General features: G+C 37.3%; 1 protein-coding gene across 5 annotated transcripts in view; it reads right to left on the reverse strand.

Annotated features, from left to right (window-relative positions):
- Positions 1-24,042, reverse strand: part of PDE4D (phosphodiesterase 4D) — a 395,151-nt gene that overhangs the window by 11,749 nt on the left and 359,360 nt on the right. For all 5 annotated transcript variants that reach the window (XM_085326463.1, XM_085326467.1, XM_085326465.1 and 2 more), the window contains exons 7-10: positions 5,739-5,832; positions 1,533-1,705; positions 742-840; positions 489-653 (exon numbers count right to left, since the gene is read on the reverse strand). In XM_085326463.1, the coding sequence (XP_085182589.1) occupies positions 489-653; positions 742-840; positions 1,533-1,705; positions 5,739-5,832 (531 nt within the window). The remainder of the gene's footprint in view (positions 1-488; positions 654-741; positions 841-1,532; positions 1,706-5,738; positions 5,833-24,042) is intronic.

A 24,042-nucleotide genomic window follows, 5' to 3' on the forward strand; every position in this document is an offset into this window, starting at 1 on the left:
CTGAGAACATCCCCCACAAAAGCARCCTTGCAGGATCAGAAGGAATATGCGCAAGGGAAAGAACAAAAACACAAACAGCCCTACTGAGGGGAATTCCATTTCATCACCATCTTTCCTAAGTATTTCCACAAACTGTGGTTAGTGATAGTTCTACATGTGAAATAATGACAGAAAAGGGCGTCGCTAATAATAAGATGGTGGGAAAAAAGTTATGTATCGTGTTACAATGAAAAGGTTATGACAGCAGAAATCTCAAAGCGTAGAACCACGCTTTAACAAAATGGCATGATATTTCCTCCACAATAGTTACATGTAAATAAACTTTGATCCTCACAAAGTATCTTTGAAAGAGAACAATTCATGAAAGAAATATCAAGGTATCTTTTTTAAAAACCTGCAGACACTAAGATCTTTAATATTCAGTTTAGAACAGTCTTACTATTCCCTTTATCTCATGCCTGCCTCTTTCTCATTTCTGTGTAGTTTACCTCCAGTGCTGGAGTTGATAGCAGGACATGGGTTGACTGAACAACATCTGCAGCATGTATGTTATTGTGATATGCCACATCTGCATGATAATGATCTTCTAGGGTCATCAAGTAAGTTATTAAAGTGTCTACTGGAATTTTAAAAGTTTTTAACAAATCCCGTTCCTGGAAAAGGAAAGAGAAACATTTAAGATTATAAAGCACAGAATGATCTCCAAGATAAGCAAAAAGCAGTATAGCTGCATCTACTTGCCTGGAAAATGGTGTGCATGATGACTGTCAAAGGTCTGTTTCCAGATAATTCTGCTACTCTGAAAACCTGAAGGCCCCATTTGTTTACGTCTTCTAGTTCCTGGAACAGAATCCAGCAACAGACATTTTGAAATCTAATGCACGTATTACAGTGGTTTTTGACTGAAACAGCTACAAATGGCAGACTCATGAAGATTCAAAGTTTGCAGTCTGGTTTAGCTACTGTGAAAATAATATGATAAACCAAAGTGATGAACAACAGAATCAGTTTATATCATTTTATGTTGTTGTCAAATAGTTAACTGCTGATGCAATGATCAGGGGAAATTTCACTAAAAATGAAAATGCAACTGATGTACATAAAATGATAAAGATGAAGACAAGACCTGCAAGGATAGCTCTAATGCCACATACAGTTATGTATTTTCAAAACAATAGGGCTATTATATATTTCCATCCTTCTGACAAAATACGAGTCTTCCTTCTTTAGATTTTATTTATTAATAAGCATCTTTATKAATGCATACAGAAATGCAAAATTGCATTTCATGCCCAGATAGCAAATATTCTTGCTGGAATCCTGTTAGTGCTGAATTAACCCTCATGGCCTGGTTCTGACTTCACTTGTGTTATTTTTCCACTGGTTTCGTATTATTTTAATGATTCAGCCTTTGGCGTTACAGCTTGAAATCAATGGTTATAAACMGAGGATGGAATAATATTCTTAAGTCCATTTGACAATCTTTTATCTTGATTCAATGGTTTAAGTTCAAGAATTTAAATATTCTTTACCTTGGCAAGGAAATCTTCTTGGTCTGTTTTAACTCCAAATCTGGGAATACTGGAATTAGTTAAACTGGAGCTGTGCATCAGTTTTTTGACTCCACTGATCTGGGACATTGGCCTCTTCTTTTTCTCTTTCTCTTTCTGTGTTGGGGAAGGGATTTCAACTTCATGTTGTTTGTCTTCAAAAGAATGAAGAAAAACAGAAAAATTATGTCCACTTTAYTGTTAGGTTTCATACTACAGATATTACAGTTGATAGTATTTTTTTATTTTTAACRGTGAGGATTTTGCAATAGGTATTTCATATCAACAGCAATATAAAACGTGAAATAACGTAAACATAGACCACTTCTGAGTTAGGCAKAACTATGTTTTACAGATTGCCTCGTCATTTCTGAACCAGTTTCGACTGTGACTTGTGATCGTGCGACCTCCCCTAGCCTCCTAGCCCTGTGGAGAGAGTTAATCCTTTCTAYTTAAAAAATATTATTATGAATGAACAGAAACCTGCATTTTCATTTTGCAAGAAATTTTGAAATACCTGGGAAAAGCACTCTCTGAAATTGCAATTCCAAAATTCAAAACAACATCTCACGTAAACATTTACAAAACATTTCAGAACTTAAAGGACATAATTCTTGGGGACTGGTTCAACTGCACAACTCAAAAGGCTTTTGCCAGCAGAGCCACATCAACAAAGCCCTTGGATGGAGATGCAGTTCACATCAGCAGGATAGTTCTTTTCTATTGTAATCTATACCATTTCCCAAACTGAGCAAAGGACTATCTTCCTAAATGCTACAACTTACGGGCTTTTGCCTCCACAGTAGTATCAATGGCATTACTTCATATACGTGTTCAGCATATACGCCAGCAAAACTTTTGGTCAGAATAGACAAAGATTAAAGTCAGAGGGAACTATACTTAGGTCGCTGTCAGACGACGCCTGCAGACCCTCTCCGGGGAAGGCAGCGTGGCAGGCACCCGGGACACTGCTCTTCTGAGCAAGAGCTGCCGCCCAGCGGAGCTGGTGAAGCCACATGGGACGGTCCTCATCYGCTCCTGCGCAACGTGAGTCGGGCTGCCTTACACAGCCCTGGCCAGCCAACTGGCCAGCCCCGAAGTCACTCCAGCAGCTGACTGCCACACTGACCTCTCCGGACTGTTTCTGGGGTGTGTGTCTGTCAGCAGCTCGGCTTCCATCTTAAACTCCATGATAGTTGAAAATCAGTTATAGAAAGAGGTCCTTTTAGACCTAGATTCAACCAAATGTAATTCATCTTTTTCTAAAAAAGAAAAATTTTATTGAACTATCTGTATTTTAGTACTTAGGAATAAACAGAGGCTGGAACAATTAAATATGGAATCTGCTAGATTTTTTTTCCTTCAAAGTAGAACTTCAATAAAATAATCCTGAAATCCTTTCTGAACATTTATAAGATCTTTTCACCTCTGCTGTAAAACCATCTAAGTTCTTGAATGCAAAAGGTGTTGAAATTAGACTAAAACAAAGCTATAACCCATAAAGGACAGAAAATATTGCTTTCTTTGCATCTTTCGGACACAGGAAAGTAGATATAAAAACTCTTTGAAAAGGACTCCCATGTGTTAAAGACTTCAGTAATAGTAAGATTACTAAGTGCCTATCTTTTGCAATTTTTTATGGAAGACTTTATGGAGGACTGAAGAGCTAAGGTTGATCTCATCCACCTTTCCCAGAAGAAACCAAAGGTATATGCAAGAAAAGACTTTTTTTTGCTAAGCTGCTAAGAATTTGCATTTATTATTTTATTCATATAATTTTTAAAATGCTGACTTTTAATGACTGTCTCCAGATTATCTCCTCTCTGCTGAAATGCAACTGCATCCTTCCTAGTCATCAATAAATCTTCTAGAAAAATCAGGAAAATCAAGGACAGATATTTCTTACATAGTAGCCTAGAGAAAACTTGTATTTGAAAACACCTCAATGCAAAAAAAATGGGGATCGTAAATATCCGACATAATCATTTTTTCCTTCCTCTATTGCACATTTTCAATGAAGAAGTTGAAAGCATATGAGAGCAGTAAGTTCATTTCTAATATCTACACTCTTACTGTGTTTGCTTCTTTTTTTCCCCCCACTTTCTCTTTCAATTACCCTTTAGCAGCCTGTACTTACTGGAAACCTCAGAGAATTCCAAACAAATCACAGCAAAGAAGAGACTGAGGAAATGTCACCAAGTTTTAGCCTGCGGCACAGAGTCCCTGACTGCCCCCACCGCTCTCCTCATATGGACAATCAAAAAAGGGGGAGCAGGAGCGCTGGAGCTCTTGACTGGTGCAAACCGACAACAGATGAAGAGCACTGACTCGTGTTCATGCTTTGATGTTTATGGTTTCAGTCATATGCACAAAGTTTAGGCCCATCAAAGGGAGGTTCATACACTGAGTTGTCAGAATAACTCAAGTGAAAGGAAGTGTCTGTCCGAACAGCTTTAGATCTCCAGTGGAATTCCACAGGATTGCCAGTGTTTTCCTAACTATGAGCACATTAAACAAAATATCCTGGGCCCATCTGAATGCCCAGGAAAGACAACTTGCCATTCTGACATGGGGTTTTGCATACGGTCATTTTATACTCATTGGCAAGCTCTAATATATTTTCTGACTGTAAGAAAATAGATTAATTACATTGAGAAATAAAAAGTTTCTGTATTACCATATTAAATGCAGGAACCTTAATTCTTTACACAAGGAAAATTTCTGTTGCCATTATTTTGTTGTCATAAAATTGTTGTCATTACTAATAACTGCATACGTATCGTACAGCTCTCTTGGGAAAACGGTCCTAAACAGTGTTTTCCTCCTTGTATTCCTCTTTTATCTACATGTGTAAGTATCCGAGGTTTTTATTTACAGGCAGCCACAAAACAATTCCCAGGCTCCGTACATGCTAAGTGATTGCTTTCCCAGAGCTCCTTTGGCTCAAGACTGAGGTCTGCTGTGACAGGTTCACATGCATTTCCTTACGTCTGTCAAAACGAGTCTTCAGTTTTCAAGTGAAGTCTTTTCAGCTAGCCTAAGTGGGTCATATTCTCAGGCAACCCTTCACTGAGCYTTTCAGGGCTCCTGAAGCTGGGCAACACAGCTTCTCCACCACTGAGGCTCATCACTTGCCTGCTACATGAAACCCTGCTGTGTTGCTCTTCTCTGGGATGCTACTGAAATTATGGATAAACTGAACAGGCACATTAAAAGTGATTCCTTTAGGATATGGTAATAAGTAGGATACAGTATGCTGAAAAACCACTGCCTCCTTAAAATCAACACACACACACACACACACACACACACACACACACACACACAAGCCCCAACTATGGTACCTCACACAAATGAAACCAGATTTATCTTAACATGTATGATTGACTGGCAGTTTTGAAGTATTTGTTATCCTAATTTGGATATATCCAGCTGTGCCTCCCTTGTATGCAGTCTTTATGAGCCAATGGTGTTTCCCTCAAACCTTGCTTTGAATTGGTATATTAGCTATATTTTCATGTTAAAAATCCATGCAGATGGGACAAAGTTTCATTCCTTTTAAACAATTTTATCACAAAAATATATACTACTATTTGCAAAGCCACAGAGGAGGAAGCATACTCTTGGAAATAACGTGTCAGGCTTTTCTAATGCTTACATCCCACCGTGTAAGCACTTTAGCTACACATAGTCTCCCAGCAGCAATCTGTTCAGATGTTTATTCTGTCATATTTATCAACTTTCTCCTGTGCAGGCAGGGAATGCCAAAGCATCAAAACTGTGTGCTGTGAGATTTAATGAGGTTACTTATATTTATGTACTTTCAACACAGTGAAACCTCTTTGGTTTCTGCTGTTACAGAAAACAGAACGGAAGAATGATTTTTAATATATGAAATACTTAATTCACTACATATTCACTTCTTAATGTGGTAGCAATGTATTAGTTGTAATTAATTAATTGTATGTGAATATACATCTCTGTAACTACATACACAGGAAAACCATACACAAAAACTAAATGAGCTGTGAAGAAATGCATCTACCATGATCCTTCTGCTCAAATACCGAACAACAAAATAGGAAATGTTCATTTTCTGGAAACAGAAAATAATATGCAAAAGTACTTGCATCTCAGCACAGAGAGTTATTAAAACAAAAAGCAAAAAATTCATTCCCATTAACTTACCTAAGAATGTGTTTGATATATATTCTGAGACCTGATTGCCTGACCTACTCATTTCAGACAGGTGGGTTAGTTCCCGGTTGAGCATTCTTTTAAACTGGAAAGAAAAACAAAMAAAAAAAAACATAAGTTAGGGGTCAAGACATATTTTGCTGGCATGAGAAAGTGCCATCACTTTATAATCGGCAAAAGGACACATGACATTAAGAACATATACTAAACCCACTGCGAAAGCAAGAATTACATGTAACACTGCTCTATCCTGTTAACTTATCTGAGAGCTGGACAACAGAATTCTAAACACTTGGAACACCCCATAGTGATTCCATTTCTTAAGACACAGGACATACTAGTAACTCAAAACTTTAACTATAAAGCATATGCACATGCACAAATAATTAATATTACTGTCTTTTTAATTTTAAAATTTTAATTTGGAAAGAAAATAAAAATATATTTACACAAAGCACATCTTCACATGCACTACAGAAAACTATCATTATTTCATGCTTCTCTACTAGGAGTTTCTTATCATCTCTGTATATCAATCTGCTTGTGCATTTTTGCCATGTATCTTGTATTCTTTCAAGTTTATCTTCCTGTCCATCATCAATCTACTCAAATAGGTTTTACGGTACTGCTTAAAAAAGAAATCACAATAGTTTATTCTTTTTCTACATACCAGTACAAATAGAAATAGACTCTGTTGTCTTTTACTTAGAATTTTTATACTGGATCAGCCAAATGATTTGCCCATCCCACAATTTCAGAATAGAATGAAATACCAGAGTAGAAAACATTTGTCTACAGAAATTCCTTCTTGTTCCCTGTAAGTTARCAATTCACATACACAGTTTATTTAATCCAAGTGGATATTAATACTCCATTAGATATGTAATTTATTCCCTAATCATAATTGATTCTTTCTTGATTCCTTCTGACTCCAGAATTAAATGATATCTTGTGGTATTGTGTTCTACAGGTTAATTGGGCAATACAGCTTTAGCTGTGTTCCTTGCATTTTCATTGAATATATCTCTGCTTTGATATTATCAGTAAACAGAACTCAGCAATATTTATTAGCAATTCAAAGAACTCTTTCCAATGTACATTAACATCCATCTGTCACTACTGAACGTTGTCTGCCATTGCGCCACCCTTTCATTTTGTTGTTAGATTTCGCAGTCATCTTTTCTCTTAACAAAGCCAAATAATTTGTGCCATTTTCAGAATCATCTTCCACCTTGTTCACCCAGTTACTATTATTTATTATTAAGCAATAGCTATCTTTGGAATGTATCCCTGCAAACATTCTTCTATGCTGAAAACTGGTAATTTATTCTTCTGTAATAGATAAAGCGCTAGACTAACCATTAACCACCTCCTTTCCATCCCACTGGAATCATCAAAGCCCCTTCTTCAAAGAGGCCTTGCATAGTGAAAGGTGTTATTTTCTTCACAATGTCTTTGTAAGTCAGCAATTACTGTGTTGTTCACAGCGTGCCATATAAAAATTTCCTTTAATATACACTCTAACCATTAGCCACTGCATTTTTCTGCCATCTTGACACGCTATCAACGCAGGAGCTTCCTGCTACAAAGACTGAATTCTGCTTTTGCAACAAGCCAAAGGCTCAACTTTGATCTCAGGTACAGCAATGTGCTACCAAGAGCTCAACAGACTTCTGAAAATTAGACACATACTGCAACTGCGGTTACAAATATTACAAAGTATAGGGCAATACAATATGCATGGAACCACTATAGGCTTTTACAATGAGTTCAGATGTTTGTCACCAATGCTAAATAAAACAAGWCAAGCTTGCCAAGCAGTAACTAATCAAAAAATCCCAAGAGTATTTTTAAAAACCTTTCCTTAAACCTTTAATGGGCACTTAAGTCATGGCTGCATGCTTTTTTTATGCAACTCCGAAGAAGAAAAATTGAATTATTTAAGGTAAAAACTGAAGATCTCACAGAATTACCTGTCTCCAGACTGTATCCAGAAACTGTATATTTCAATTAAATACCACATACAGGAAACTTAATAAAATGTCAGAAGTTTACACACTTGCATTAACTTCCAGGCCTGTTCATCAGTCCATTACCTCTCCAATATTTGATCTATATTCTCTTTCTTAATTTAATTCAGCTAATTCCACTGGACCCTCTGAAATAAGTTCGTATGTCCATTTTTCCCCTGATAAACACTCTCAGATGATGCCCAGCTTTGCTGTGCTGTTTTTGCTGCTGCAGAGCAACACTACTGGTCGCTTTCCCCACTTGGAAAAAAGGCCATCTAGTAACTGAGCTGACAGTAAGGTCCGTTCAGGAACTCTCCAACTACTTTAAAATTTTCTCAGGTTTGAAAAGAGAATAGCTTGGTGTTTGCAGTTACCTGATATTAGAAATAGGAAGGACTTTTTTTCTTTTCTGATTCGTAATTTTAATTAGGGGAAAAGAGGGACAGGGTTTTCCTTACTTGCCAATATTGGAGGCTAGATCCAGTTAGGGAAAGCAGGACCTGGTGATGTTGCTAAAGCCATTAGGTTTTCTCAAGTGCTTGAGTGGTGTTGTGATCGCATATTCAGTGTTAAACCCCCTTAATAATGACTGGCAACTAGGGGGAAATTTGTCAACCCAGTCAGACTAGTAGGAACCATTCTGGGGGGGGGGGGGAGGCAGATTTTGACCCTCCTCTGTGCCTTAGTGTGTAGTCCACTTCTGAATTACACTGAACTAATATCATATAAATGCAGAGATTGAATACATCATGATGACTTCAATCTCTTCTGCTGTCTTCTTGTAGTGAATATAATTTTGGCTTTTGATCTTTGAGGTTTGCTATCGAGCACTGAGAATCATTTAGTAACATATGGTGTAGGTGTTCTTTTAAGAATTTCCAACTAAATAATTACTGCATGTATGTCCACAAATACAGAGGACTATTACTGGACTAAAGGGGCATGGCAGCCTCCAGTCCTACGCTCCTAACTGCTCTGATGCAAAGCCTGGCTTTCCCACTTCCAGTCATCCCCGTAAGTCATCAAAACATTTAGCACGAAACCTGTGGATTACACTCTGTGTAATTAGTGTGCTTCCTTGCTGTTGAACACGGGCATACAATAAAACAAGCCTCCTAGCTTCTGCGAAGCCCTGCTACTAACTGCGAGTTCAGTGAGAGAAGCCTTTGGCTCCCAAGAGCCGCAGAAGCACGACTTCCTCGTGTTCTTTCACAAGTTGCTGATGCAACACCAGCACGGCTTTAATTGACATCTATTCTGAAAACATCTGGACTGAGTAGGAGTTTAGAAGACTGCTTTGATTTTATTTTTTAATTAAACATGATAAAGCCTTATGACTGTCATCCACACTAAAACATGTGAAGCTGAAGACCATATGCAGACAGSAGCTTCTGATGCAGGACAGTAACACTGCTGCTGCTGCTGCTGAATGAGTAATATCAGGAAAAATATAACACAAAAATGGCATAAAAACTGTTTGAGAACTTAAAAAAAGGAGACAATAGTGATAAAGATGTCCAGACATTTTTACTGATTATATTCTGGTTTAGTAAGTCTATATGTTATTTAAGACTCTGATGTTTAATACCTTGTCTTCTGGAAAAGATTCTTTTTCCCAAATAAAAAAAAATCTTGCTGATTTCACCAAGTTCTCAAAATTTCATTTGGGCCCAAGTGCATGCAACCACAGGCTGAATGTTGCTTCAGAGCATTAACTTTTCACATTTTTAGACATCCCTGTATTATTATTTTAGAATGAAACTAGCTCTCATGTGGCTCCCACAAGATCTCATGGCAAATCAGAAAAGTTGCTGTWACTCCTGTGAGTTAATGTTGTTTCAATCATCCATAAAATGCCCCTTTTAAATGCTTGAAAGTTGGCTAGACTGTCCATATTCTCACCATTCATCAYCTCAGAAATAACATTTGGCACTTTATTCAAAACAAGCCAAGTAAAACATGAAAAATCCCTGCACTAATATTAGATGTTAAAGATAATATCATAAGCAATAAAAATGAAAAAATCCTGAATACTGTATACTTTCCCAGTTGAACAAAATGAATTATAATGTACCAAAACTGTTACTAATATGTACGYATTACATATTACATTACAYGCTTTAATTATGATACTGGCAGCTCAGCACAGGGAGGAAGAAGATGTTTTCAGCTGAACCATGYGAACACTGAATTATTTTTCAGAAAGAAAGATTTTCGAACTTTATATTCTAGGCATTSTTAAACTGGAAAAATTATACATAYATGTTTCTTTGGTACATCAAAGCCATTTAATATAGTCTAGGAAATTTCCCCTGGGAATCAATAGGCTAGAAAATGTCCAATAGTCAATTATACAGTTCTTTGCTGATGAATACTGATGTCACAGCAACAGAGTTCAGTAAAGTATTGACTGAAAAAAAAATTAATAACAATTCCTTCAGTAGAATTTGGGATTTGTTCATTTTACTTGTTTCTATTTTATTTTAATGCTTTTCTTTTACTCTAATCATAGAAAAAAAAATCACAAGCACAACATTAAAAACTTCCCTAAGTGACAAAATTGCACRTGTACTTTTACCTCAGTTTAAGAATCTATATGAAGTCTAATAGAGTTAGAATTCTGGTGCTCAAGAATAAACATGTGTACCTTGATGAGCCCAAGACAGTTTCCTAAATAGTAGTCATCTCCAAAGAATGGCTTACAAATGGAAGAAGGAGCTACTTTAAGTCCTTTTGGACTGAAGCCCAATGTGTGCATATCTCTGCGTATACTTTACTGCTGTCAATCTAGGACTATTATTATTACATGTTTTGTGAGGAAAAATATGATTTTTTGATGCTTGCAAAGGTTTTTGGAAAAATGTGGACATTTTTCTGCAGTAAGTTTTCCCAGATGGTACTCCAGTGCACTGATACAATTCTGGGGAGAGTTTGCATCAACGGCAGTAAGAAACTTCCAGTCTAAAAACATGGAAAAGATCTAGTTACAGAGTAAACTCATGGCCATGAAAAAGTGTTGACTGTGTGCTTAACATATATGGAGTTTACTGATTACACTTTAGAACTTTCCACATTTTTTTGTATAAAATTCTTGAGTCAGTAAAAGAAGCCTTAAGTGGACACGCAGTTTGCAGCTCCTGAGGAGGGCGAGGAAGTCTGCTGAAGCACTTGGGACGCGGTTGCCCAGAGGGCCTCATCCACCCAGGCCTTCCACTCCTGAAGGGATGATTTGCTGCATCTCAAGGACTGTGGAAGTGGCTGCCTCCACTGCAACCTTTGGCAACAGCACCAGAGGTGAAGCCAAGGGAAGAAGGTAGTCCACAGATCCACAGGCCCTTTCCTGCTTGTCCTCCAGGCCGACAGCTGTGCTCCAAGCCCGTGGGGTAGGTCCGTAATGCTCAGGAAGAGATGGAGCCCTCCTGTGCATGCTCCTTCCATGTGCCCCCAAACCCWCAAGGCAGCAGGTCACAGTTTTGACCTTTCTGGCTGCCTCTCTTCTAGAAAAAAATTCTAAAAACTTGCATAGATGGAATACCTACCTACATGCAGCGTGCACTCAATGTTTGGAACATTAAACTTACATGACAGTGTATTTTGTTTCTGAAACATCTGTCATTATTTTGAAAGATATTTAAAACCCAGAAGGAAGAATTCTATAAAAACAAGTCAAGGAACTTAATATAGGCCAGCCTTATGAATTAATGTAAATTTTCTGGTTTTATTGCTTAGCTATGTAAAACTATCTTYGAGTTCAATAGCATTCTTAAAAAAGGTTTCAGTTTAAATGCCAGGTGTTTAATAAATAGCAAGGTCATGCTCAGATTTTTATACATCAGCTATAGTGAGGCATATATCTCTAAACCTGGCATTGTGATAAGTGGTACTTAACTGTTTCATAGGAAGATACTCAWTGAAAGCCAGAGAGAAATATGCCATCATGACAATCATCCCTCAAATATAATTTAACAAAAGATAAAGTATAGCCTAAAACATACAGAAATTACTATGCAAAATATCCATATAGTCAGGGATGTAAATACTTGTAATGATCTCTGAGAATAATGCATTGCATTATTCCTCCAAATTTCAGGAATACTCTACATTTTAAAATTCTGCTTGTCAGAAAAAGCAGATCATCTTAGCCTGTCTTCACTGTCTTTTTTTCCTAAAATGCGTATACTGTGAACTTAAAAACTTTGTATTAAATGTACTAAAATTGTATTCAAACAGCTCCTTAACTAAAATCATTGTCTTTACACAGTACAAGATACTGTCTGTACAGAGGACATTTTATCATACGTAATCAGCTACAGCTATCATACTCTCTGCTGAACTTCAGTTAGCAAAAGATCTCTCCATTTAAAGGCTGGAAGTAAGAATGAAAATTTTTTTGAAGATCTGTGATCAAATACTTGTGATGTAGCAAGCAGGAGCAACACAGCAGTTATATGGCATTCCAGGAAATACTTCCAAGCAAATTATAATAAATACTCCACCTTTGGATGAATCTGTCTTATTTATTTATTTATGGTAAATGAGAAGGGAATCCACCTAACTGGCATAATGGAATCCAGTCTCTTCAYGAATCACTGAACAAAATCCTTAAGAATATACTGTAACAATTCGGCATTAGCCGAGAATGGTCACARTGACCTAATGAGGGTCTTGCATTCCTACTTAAAAAAAAAAAAAATCAGTAATGAAGTGGGTATTTTTACAAAGGAGCATAAGCTATTCAGTCATGTGCAAACAGTGCTTGTATTTTATTAATAATTGAATTCAACTCTTGCATTATTCAGTTCAGGGGAAATGAGAATTTCCTTTGAAACAGGATAATTTGGAACAGCTTTCTGTGTCAAGCATAGGATGATTTTATTAGCATTTCATACACAAAATTATAAAGGCAGTATCATTTTTAATGACAATCACGTAAGTAGGGATAAGACAAAGCCCAAATGTGATTTTGTATTCAATGATTTTGAGTTCTATATGCTAACATATTAATTCATTGTGTAAAACTTTTCCATGAAAGAGGTAAAAGCTCATTTAATTCTAATTACTAGTACTGCTGCAGTTTCAAGCTAGTTCTAAGCTGTTCTACATAACAATTTAGATCAATACTAGAAGACAATTTTCAGTCTCTCAGTGTTTTAATCAATAAGCCGTCTCACAAACACACACACACACACACACGCACAGAGGTTACCAGAAAATGCTGCTGGAGCGTACTGTTGATAATTACACATTTCTTCAGCTATGAGAAGCAGTATGAGTCATACATTCATCCATTATCCTCAGGCTATTGTCTTTAATCATGCACCCTCCTTTGTATGGTCTCTCAGGTTTATTTTTTTGAAATTCTTTAATGTGCAGAAACATTGCTTTGTAGCATAATCTTTTTTATTTTATTTTATTTTWTTTTTWAAAAAAGAACAYAACTCCACTGACTTCTTTTGGCTTTATACCTGGTCTAACTATGCACTACAGCTACACTATTTTATAAGTCTCGGCACAGGTTATAAAAAAGACTACACACTGTGCAGTTCATTCTCCCTGCTGAACAAAGGCTTGCTTTGCTGATTTTTGTCTTTATAATCATATTACTCAGCCATATTACCCACAAAAACACAAGCTATCCAGTAACCATGCAATCATGCACTGCGTATCAAGGTTCTTAAAAGGTAAAAGAAAATCCTACCTTTATGTAGCCCCAAGAAACTGAGAGTAAATAGTTTGCCTCAGGCATTTTTGATTTTTTTATACTACCAATATAAACTATTCAGTTCTTCACTGTATGATACTGCAAAAGACTTTCAAGAAGGAAGATCCCTTCTTTCTCCCTCTTAATTCTTTTTGCTGATCTTCAGGTTCTCAGCAATTAGGTGTATACAAGACATCCTGCAATGAAATCCAATCGTGTGGTCTTCCGATTGTATAAATGCCATTTGTAAAACTCCAGACCTTCAGAGGCTAGGTTGAAGAGACAGATTGCATGAGTTGAAGAAATATCTGAAGAGCTAGGGATATGCATATTTCCTGAACACCAGGACTTAATGAATAATGTATGTCAAGATGCTCAGCTGCTGGAAAGACTTGTTCTATCAACAGCTAYCAAATAAGGACCTGAAGGGGAAGCCACAAACAGTGTCAGTAATCCCTCCCATAGAGCCTAACTAGCAGCCAATAGTATGTCACCCGAAAAGATAAATGCAAGGGGCTAAGGACGTGGTGCCTGGTCATTGCTAATTGGTCAGCAAGGGTGACTCTCCTGGGAATGGGGCATTTCTTCTTTTTTATGGCAAATGCCATTTAATAATGGCATCCCTGCCTGCRGCATTCACTCCATTCAAAAATAATTAGTTTAACCTCTTTCATTTTCGGTAGTATTTGCCAGGTCTCTTCAATGGATACACTACAGTTAAAATGAGTATTCTGTATATTCACGTAGCTTGCCTAAYGTTTTTAACTTTTTATATGGAAGGGAAATATGGGTTTTATACAATTAAAAACCAAAACCAGAGAAATAAAGCTACCAGGATTCCTAAGCAATTGTGATGTACTGTTAACAATGAACATGTTTTGGGCTTTTATGCCATCTGGATTAAAACCTGATCTGCTCAGCCCACCAGGCCAATGAGCTACTGCTTTTTTTTTTCTAAATAAAAGCAATTATTATTAAGATATAGCAGTTCTTGTGTAGAGTCTTGCAGTTCCCAGTCAGTTTGAATTCCACAGAGAAATCAGAACAAAGACATAAGACTCCTCAGATTCTCACAGCATTTATTGAACTTTTGCTCTTTCTGCCTTGGCAGAGTAATATAATCAATTACAGCTATATCTCAGAAAAAAAAAAAAAAAGGATTAATTGAAAGTGAAGTGTGTCAGTGAGCTGACTCAGAGCATTAAATAAAATATCCCACCATCTGCCATTCAGAGACCAAATCTTAAAAGAAAGAATACATTATCTTGCACCACTTTATATAAGGCGTATGCACTACTGCGGCAAATTTCTGAGTCTTTGTTGTATCAAAAGAAGGGAGAGGTTCCTAATATGCCAATGAGGAAATGTCTAAGGACAAGCTGAATGAGGTGCAGCATTCAGCCCAGGCCCACACTGCTGATTCACTGGAAGATGCTGACCAACAACAGCCATAAGGGAGCTTTTGGCTGAAGTGGTTTCTACTTCTYTGGGTAATGCTACACAGCAATGTCAGCAATACTAAGCGCTTGAAAAAGAATCAAACCTGTAAAAATCAATAAGGGAAAGTATGAGATCAAAAACCTTCTTCCTTACAGGACAGAAATGTATAGCAATGTGACAACTAGATATAGTCAAGAAAGCACCTAGCACAAATATAATGCATTTTGATATGGAAAACATATTGCTTTCCTTAAAATATATAAAATAAAGAACATGCGAAYGAATACATCATAGACACTAATATACTTGTCCTGCATCTAAATAGGAACATGACTATAYTTTGAAAACACATCTGAGTTATTAGAAACTCTGGAGGACATTAAAATAGCCTAAAAAGTATTTCTGGAAAATATTTCTCCTGTTTGTTCCAGCTCAGCTTTGCAATACTAAATACAAAGCTTCACATCTGTGTTGCATTGTTTTCAGATCACTCGCAAGAGARCACTGCTGCCACCTACCCAGTATCAACTCTAAAAATTCAAAATACTTTTGTTGATTTCTCAAATTAAATAGGCTATGAGATTACCTTCCACCCCATGTCAAAAGTCACAGCATTAAAAGATGATTGTTAAAGACCCTTCTGAAGCTGGATGAAATAGGMGCAGCTGCCTGGCAGCGGCAGGAAGGCATCTCGCTGGCTCCCTCGCTGCCGCTTTGCGCAAGGTGAGATGGACGAGCATGGACCAGGCAGCCCTGGGAATGGGGGAACAGATTCTTCCCCACCCAAGAACTCCCAGATTTAGAGGCTCCAGGGAGATTTCTAGTACTAGCACAAACCTCTGAAAGAACTGCAGCCTACCCAGGAAGGGGAGAGGGGAGAAAATGACCCAAGAAAACTCTTCAGGAACACTCTTGGGACGGTCCCCATTCCTTAAGCCATCATGTCATTATCATGACACACAAGAGCATAAAATAACAGCCATTTACTTCTGGCTAATTAASAAGTTAAGCATGTATGTATGTATAAAAGCTCAGTGGAAAGAGGCAGTAAGAGAGGACGATGCAAAGCTGGGGTCTTTTGTCACTTCTCTTACTTGGCATTTCAAAGGCCGGTTCCTAGTTAAGTCTTATTAACAATTGTCCTAATAACAACAGAGCTTATATTAGATAAGGAATATTTTAAAAGCTATTATATAAATTACACTAGATTCTTAGAATGTATTAAAAATCTGTTTTGATTATTTTATTCACATCAATGTATGAGACAAAGACTTATCCATTAGAATTACTGAATTCCAATTTATTGAATTTGTTGAAGGATGTTATCTATAAAGCTATTAGCTAGATGGTTTCATTTTTTCAACTGATATCTTATGGTTCATGTGGACTTTTCTGTTATTTCTTTTTCTGAGATGTTTACAAGTCTATAGGAAAACTATATGCATACTTCACTGAATCTGTGAAATTCTTGCAGCATGTAAAATCATGACCATCTTTTTCCTCCAATGTACCTATATGTTACAATCTATTCTAGCAGCAAAATAACTATGTTGATAGTAGGAAATGATACTGATATTGACAATTTATTCCTAATTTGTATGGCATTTCTGAGACTGCTGATCTCATAAAAACTACCAATTGCTGTGATATAATTCACCAGCATGACTTCACTGATTCTGCAGACATGCCTCCTGACGTTAGCTACATGAAAAAGTATGATTAACTTCAAATTTATACTTGGAAAATTCACACCTGCATTGACTATAGTAATTGTTTTTGCTGATTTTCATCCTCAATTCCCAAATTGGAACAAGTGAGTAATTAGCTTCACAGGAGGTGGTGGTGGGTAGATAGCTGTATAGCAAATAGCTGCCACACACAACTAAATACCTAGAGTAATCTGAGATAAGAAAACCATAAATTAGAGATTAATGGAAATTTTGCAACTTGAAAGGAAAATTCTTGTTTTCCTACATACATGCATCCATGAAGATAGAAGGCGTGGTGGGGGGAATACTGACATTTTTCTACAATTGTTCTCATCAAGAAAAGAATATGGAAATGAGAAAAATATAACTTGAAATGACAATAACCAAGTAATAAAAAATTCAGAAAACAAGTTTGTAATAAGCACTGTTGCATATTTAGAAAGAAATAAGATAATGACCTTGAAAGGCAGAAAGATGATTAAATCTCTTAGYGCCCACAGGAAATAATAGCCATTATTTAATCAACAAACCTGGATAACTTTCTCCACAAGAGTCATAAAAGAGGTGGCAGAAATCCCAGGAGCAGTGATGTTAAGCTTTAGTAAATTTTGAAAAAAAATAGGATAAATTCCAATGGACTGCAAAAATATTAACACTATGCCAACTACAGCTTACAAGCAGGGTGGCTGGGTAACTCTAGGCCACTTTATAAAACACAAGTCCTGGGTAAAGTTACAGAAAAACTGAAATAGGTATCTTTAGGCATTTGCTTGATAGAGAACGAAGAGTAAGGAATGTAATTAATGCCAGTCAATAYAGTTTTAAGTCTTTGAACATGTAATATTTTTGGATTGCTGTAAGGCATTGCATTTAGTACTGTGTAGTGTGTATTACTCTGCAACAGCAATCCTAATGTTGAGGTAGGACACACAAATGGGTTAAGAACCTGATTACTGACTGATTTCTAACAACCACCAACAGGAAGTCTTCATCAAATGGGACAGTTTTAAGYCAGGCTCTACAAGACCTGGCACTATGTTGTGGTACTCAATTTYATTCACTGATGATCTGGAAGTAAGTCAATACTATGAAAATCTTCAGAGAACAGAAAAATTGGAAAAATCAGAATTATGAGGGTACAGAAATCACAGAGAGCCATTTGTTTAGTTTGTTGATGCCACTCATAAAATGTGATTCAAGTCAGTTTACTACAAAAGTTACAGACCTAGTGACAAGAAGCACAGCCCACGCATACCACATGGTGGGCTATGCTCTAGAAAGCAGGAACACTGGAAGAGTTCACAGAGTCACAGGGGAAAGAAAATACAATAGGACATCCCATAGGGGCTCTCCCTCCCCCAGCCCCCCTGCAAAAAGAAACTCTGTGTATTTTGTGAACCTACATATTATAAATAATTCAYCAATATAAGTGAGAGTCTAGTCCTTGAATTCATCACTGATGCACATGGTTTTCCACTGTTGAGCACACAGACCGAACCAAAAGTTCTTCTGGCTTGGATCCTACGGATGCAAGGCTTTCAAAGGCAGGCCATTTTTCCACACATCCAGTGTAGGGCTTCTGATATACAGAAACACATTGATGACAGCGACAATGAAGAGAACTACTGCTTCTTCAGAGGCCTAGGACAAATCTCGAGCCTCTGAAGTGAAGTATCCATGCTCCTTTCTGGCTCCTGCTAGTAAGCAAAGGTTCCTGAGGGCTCAGTCAACAGGAAAGCGAGATGGTAATGTTTTGGGCTTGAGGAAAAGGATGTGAAGAAGGCTCAAGAGCCAGCTTGTTGACTGAGCTGCAGTACTTTTGAACTGTCTCACAGGAGACATAATTTATGATCTTGGTCTTTCCTTCCACAGGTCAGCAAATGGTAATGTGGGAACTCCAGCAGAAATGTGGTTAGCTTTGAAGGCAGAATAGTGCTTTTTATTCTCAACTGCAGTCCCCTGGAATGACTACCAAGCTGTACTATGAACCTCCAAAGAGATGTCTGAGTATCAATCCTGAGTACAAGGATGCTGGATGTAGTGCCTACCATCTAGTAAGTGATAAAAAGTAAAATAAAAAGGAAGACAGCTGAATGCTTCACAGATTTTAGTTTTCAAAGTCCCRCATGTTACAAGCAGGAACATATGGTCTGCATCGCCTGAATCAAATGAGAATCCTGTCTGAAAATATTAGAAACCCCCTTTATACTGATCTTCAAGCACCAGAGAACAGCAATAACCACCTATGCCAAACCCTACTCCCGCTGGTCACAAACATCACTGTTTTCATAGAATTAGCCAACTTCATCTAGAGTTTACACTGGCAGGAGCCCCAGCAGAAAGCCTCCCCACAAAATGGAAAGTCTGCTTAGCACAGGAAGATGACAGCAGCAAAGAACAGTCGTTTCAGCCAACAAGTAAGGGTATAGGGATGGATYCAGCCGAGCCACAAGACAGTCAGGACTGGTCTGGAAGAAAATGCAGCAGGACAGCTAGGGACAAGGAAATTACATTGAATCAACCAGCCTCACCCAATTTCTCTGAGTTCCACCTAAGTCTCCCTTATGGGAAGGAGAGAAAATCTAGAGCCTAATGAAAAACCTTGAGGGATTTTACAAACCCTGGGCGTTGTTCCAGGAACTGCAGCAATCGGTGCCCACGCACCAAGACGGCTGCAGTGGTGCAAAGGGGGTTTAGCTCGGTGTCAGGAAGAGACGAACTCCACGGAGGGCTAACTAGGGATGCCTGTGATCGGAACAAATCCCTAACCCTTCTGAAGTCCTCTCAGCTTTACAGTTCATAACCGTAGCATAATTATGCTGCTGTAGAAAAGGCTGCTTTCTCGCAGCCTCCTAGTTCTCAGAACTATATTCATTAAAAACAACTGAATAGCCTGAGCTATATGATTTTACAGGTCATTTTATTTAGAGACATGATACATAATTCTCATGAATCAAGTAAGAGTATTTTATGTTGCTGCACAGACTGAAATGAAAAAGTTCTTCTGACTATCTGCAGGGGAAATAAGTAGTAATACTTAGCAGCTGAATTGTTTAATAAAAAGATAGGCTCTTTTATTCATAAAAAATAATAAAAAAGTTTTTTGGTAAAATACATAATTCAGTGTTTGTATTTACTGCCCTCTAGTGATAATATAAGTATCAGCTACAAATACTTAATTTTGGTTGTAGCATTACACTTTCTTCACAGTGTGGACCAGTAATTTTCACCCATACTAAACCAGGATCTTAACAGGTGTTCTTCACAGTTCTGGTATTTTCCATAGTCACTCTAGAGCAATTGCACAAGCAACAAAAATGATATCATATTTCAACTCATGTTTTGTTTACCAGCATCGATTTCACACAATATTCACTTACGGTTACCTTGCAGGAATTATTCTACGTAACAATAGGTAACGTATATAATGGATTCTAAAGAAGTCCTTCGGTAAATGAAATCTTACTTTCAATAAATACTTCTCAGTTTACAATACTCTGCATTTACCTTCTCCCTAATACAGTGCTGTCAAAATGATGCAAGTTACAGAAAAGCTATTGTTACAAGCTAATGTGGGTCCCACTCGGCTGGACCGGCGTGTGACTACGTCTGCAGGTATGGCAGCAGCTCCGAGGGGTGACAACCCCTGGCAGAAGACCGCGATGAACAGCTCATGTAGTCACCTCTTTATCCCGCCCAGACACTCACTGACAGAACCAAACACCTTGCCACATCTGATGTGAATAAAAAGCTTTAAAAGTTCTGCCCTAAAATAATTAAAAATAGCTCTACTTAGATACCTATCACATCATAACAGCAGAGTATGTATCATGTTTTTATGTATGTTTTATGAATTCACAACATATTGATGCAAGCATATGACATGTTTGTATCCTAATGGGGAAAGTTATGAAACAACAGGGAAGTTATTCATACCTCTGGTCTGGATATGCTCCAAACATCCCAGTTTAAGGCAAGAATTTTTTTAACRGTGCTTAAATTGCAGCAACATTAGTTGAAATACCTACTCCAGTAAGACTTACTTCACTGTATCAACACATTTCTCAACAGGCATCAACCTGTTTTGCTTACAGTTTTTCTTCTATAAAAACACAAGTCAAATGTATGATCAGTTTGTACATGACATGAGCTCAGAGAGCTCCGAGCAAACTGAAATTTTTCACTTTTACATGGTACATATGCATACTATACACACACACACACACACATATATATATCTACATGTATAGAAATCCATCTTACTATGCAAGGTATTTCGATGGCACAATTCTCTTTACACTATTTTCCAAAAACAGCCAACTCTGCAGGAAATAATAATAATAATAAAAAAAAAAAAACTTTCAAAACATCGCAAGAACAAGCAATAAAATGGGACCACAAGAGGGCCCTGCCTTTGACTCTTTTAAATGATTCATTTCTTTAGCATACCTGACAGCAATTTGTTTGCWTGACAATAATGCTTATATTTTATAGAAACTGTAATTTGGGTGGAAAAGCAGAAAAGTCAATGGAACTATTTAATTATCCATAAAAACAAAACAACAACTCAAATTATTAGGAGCATAAGAATGTATTTCTGTTTGCAATTATTACTGTAAAGGAATTGCTAGCTGATGTTGAAACAGGTATAAAAAAACTTGAAGAAGAAAGTATAAAGGTATGCATCACAGCTTTGAAAAGCAGGTAAATGGTAAGGAATCAAAGTTAATTATGCAGTTCAAAGGCTCAGAGTTTTATTATAGGAATTAATTGASGAATTAACAGTGCTGATAAACTGCAAGTTCTGTACCTTGAATCAGTACTGATACTGAATCCCTTTGTAGTATACAAGAATGGGAAACAACTTTTGCCATTTAACTTTATTTAAATCTATTGTTTGTACCAATCATGACAATTTCTGATAACACTAAAAGGCAGTTGCATGCTATTATAAACAAATTGTCTTTCTGACTAGTGATTTATTAAGTGCATAATTAAAATATCCCTCAAAAAAGTAGTGTTGGCAAAAATTTTAGTTAAATTCTCTGATTCTTTCTTCACAGAAGATGACACCTTGTCTTTACTACCTGATAGTGCTGCTAAGCTACATTTAGGAAAAAATGCCTGTTGTAAACTGATGATGTAAACTCCCCAGGTCGGTAAAGAAAATATAAAGGTTCATCTACAGGCAGATGAATTTTGGGTCTTCTCTTCCCACTCATCCTCTCCACTTCCGATAACCGAAGTTTGAAACTCATTACATACCCAACTACCTATGTGCCTTTTTGCATATACCTTGAAAAATCCCCAGTCCGCTGTAGTCAAAGGATCACACAGCTTACTTCTAGAACTCCCCCAACATACCTCTTACACAAACATGGGCTTCCCCATGACCAAATCTCACAACTAAACGGTTTCTGTTTCATAACCCACCAAAAGACCCACTCTTTGGCCTTTCAATCATACCAGGAGAGRAAACCATGAACATACTACTCAAATAAAGCCTAAGAATTTGTTATAGATATATATTCCTTTTAGGAGTAATTTCTTGGAAGAAAAGATCCAAGACCTGTGGCATACAGAAGGGAAAATTCRTTATTCCTCTTCCCTTAATACTTGTATTTTGCATACTGTGTATATGGTGACCTGTACAGCAAAGTGAAACAGCCATAATGCTTCCCAAAATAAAAAGCATATTAAAAAAAAAAAGTCAGACATGGGACAAAAGAAAAAATAAGACTTCCTTCTAAAATCCCCTCCATGGATGGCATAGCCCTGGGGAGGACCAGGAAGGGCTGGTGGGGCCATGAGGTTTGGACAGCTAAATCACCAGCATTTCTGGTCTTTCTCCTGAGTTCTTTTAATCACACAGATCCAGTCACCTCTTCAGAGTAGTAACAGCCAAATTACCGCAGCACTGCTCTCGCCTTCATCCTTCCTTTTGACTGCAGACAAAAAGCAATACAGAGTCCCCCCTCCTCCAGGCACGTGCCAGCACAGAGCCAGGTGGAAGTTTCAGCCTCGGATCCAACTGCATGATTTGGCTAATGCTTTTCATATCATTGAGTTGCTATTTTTCATGCTTTGAATTAGAACATTATACAAACAGCATATCAAAACTACTTCCCTATTCCTAGGGGCAATCCCATCGAAAGATACTTTTTCAGGGCAACTGATGCACAAAACTGGCAAATCTTGTCTTGAGCTCAGTCTCAGGGCTGTTCCTATGCTTTTACGCCATAAGGTCTTATGCTTTGCAGACTCTTTAACAAGCTTTACAAAAAAAAAAACAAAAAAAAATGGCTCAAAAGACTACTATAGTCTACTACACGCATACGCGTTAAACGGCTATCCCCACTTCAGGGCAGGTGTGCAGAGACTTGCAATCCAAAGATAATGAAGACAATGAAAGCAAATATATTAGAGGTACTGCACAGACGTAAAACTTCTAAAATGCACAGAAAATCATGCAATACCAATGTCAAATGAACACTGTTGTTAGCAAGAAATACTGTGCCACTGTTCTCCATGTTCTACATGTTCTCCGCTCCAGCAAACCGCCCATGCCCTGCAGCACAGGATTTCCTAGAACTTGTAAGGATTATCCCAGCTACAGTAAATGCAGATACTTTTTTAATAGCTTATTTGCATAGGTAAGATTTACAAGCTATAACACCTCATAAGAATATTCTTATTACAGGATAGGAATAGTTTCACTTACARTGAAGTTTAAGCCCTTCCCACGATAACCTGTGCTAAATCCACAAAGTATTCACACTTGAGAAATTGTAAAGAAATGGCAGGACAAATGGTTTCTTCTAATAACAAAATTCTCCTCTGAAAATAAGTATTTTGCCATTTAAGTACCCTGAAATGAAAAACAGGATTTTTTTCTAAAATATATTTCTAGGAAATTCCATCAGTTCCCTTCTTATTGAATGGAAAAGAAGTTTGACTTTAAACACATATGACACAGTTTCTCTCCTTTCCCTAGCTCTTATCTAGTTAATACTTGTTAGTTAACACTGGCAGACATGTCAGACATCCAAAGTGAAAACCAGGGGTAAAAAATTCCAACCTGCCACTAGAAAAAAACAAGAATACTGCTTATGCTCTGAGACAAATATTCAAAATTTCATCTTTTTTGTAACAAAGGAGAAATACATTTATCTTCTCATAGAGAAGATGCCGTAATGGAACACAATCACATTGCTCATGGAGATCTAGAGCAATCAAGGCATGGCTAAGCCAGTACCTCAAGAAATATAGAAGAAGTATAAAAAGTGCTTAGTTTCTGGTAACGGGGCTTATTCTTTGATCATTCTAGGAATCTCAGGATGTTACTCACAAAAAAATCTAAGAATATCCAGAAAGGAGAGCTTCTGCAGTTTTCCCCTCCATTTGAGTAACATATACATACATACACACACACA

The sequence above is a fragment of the Rhea americana genome, unplaced genomic scaffold (genome assembly GCF_003343005.1).
Source record: "Rhea americana isolate MKP2758 unplaced genomic scaffold, rheAme1 scaffold_13, whole genome shotgun sequence".
Lineage (NCBI taxonomy): Eukaryota > Metazoa > Chordata > Aves > Rheiformes > Rheidae > Rhea > Rhea americana.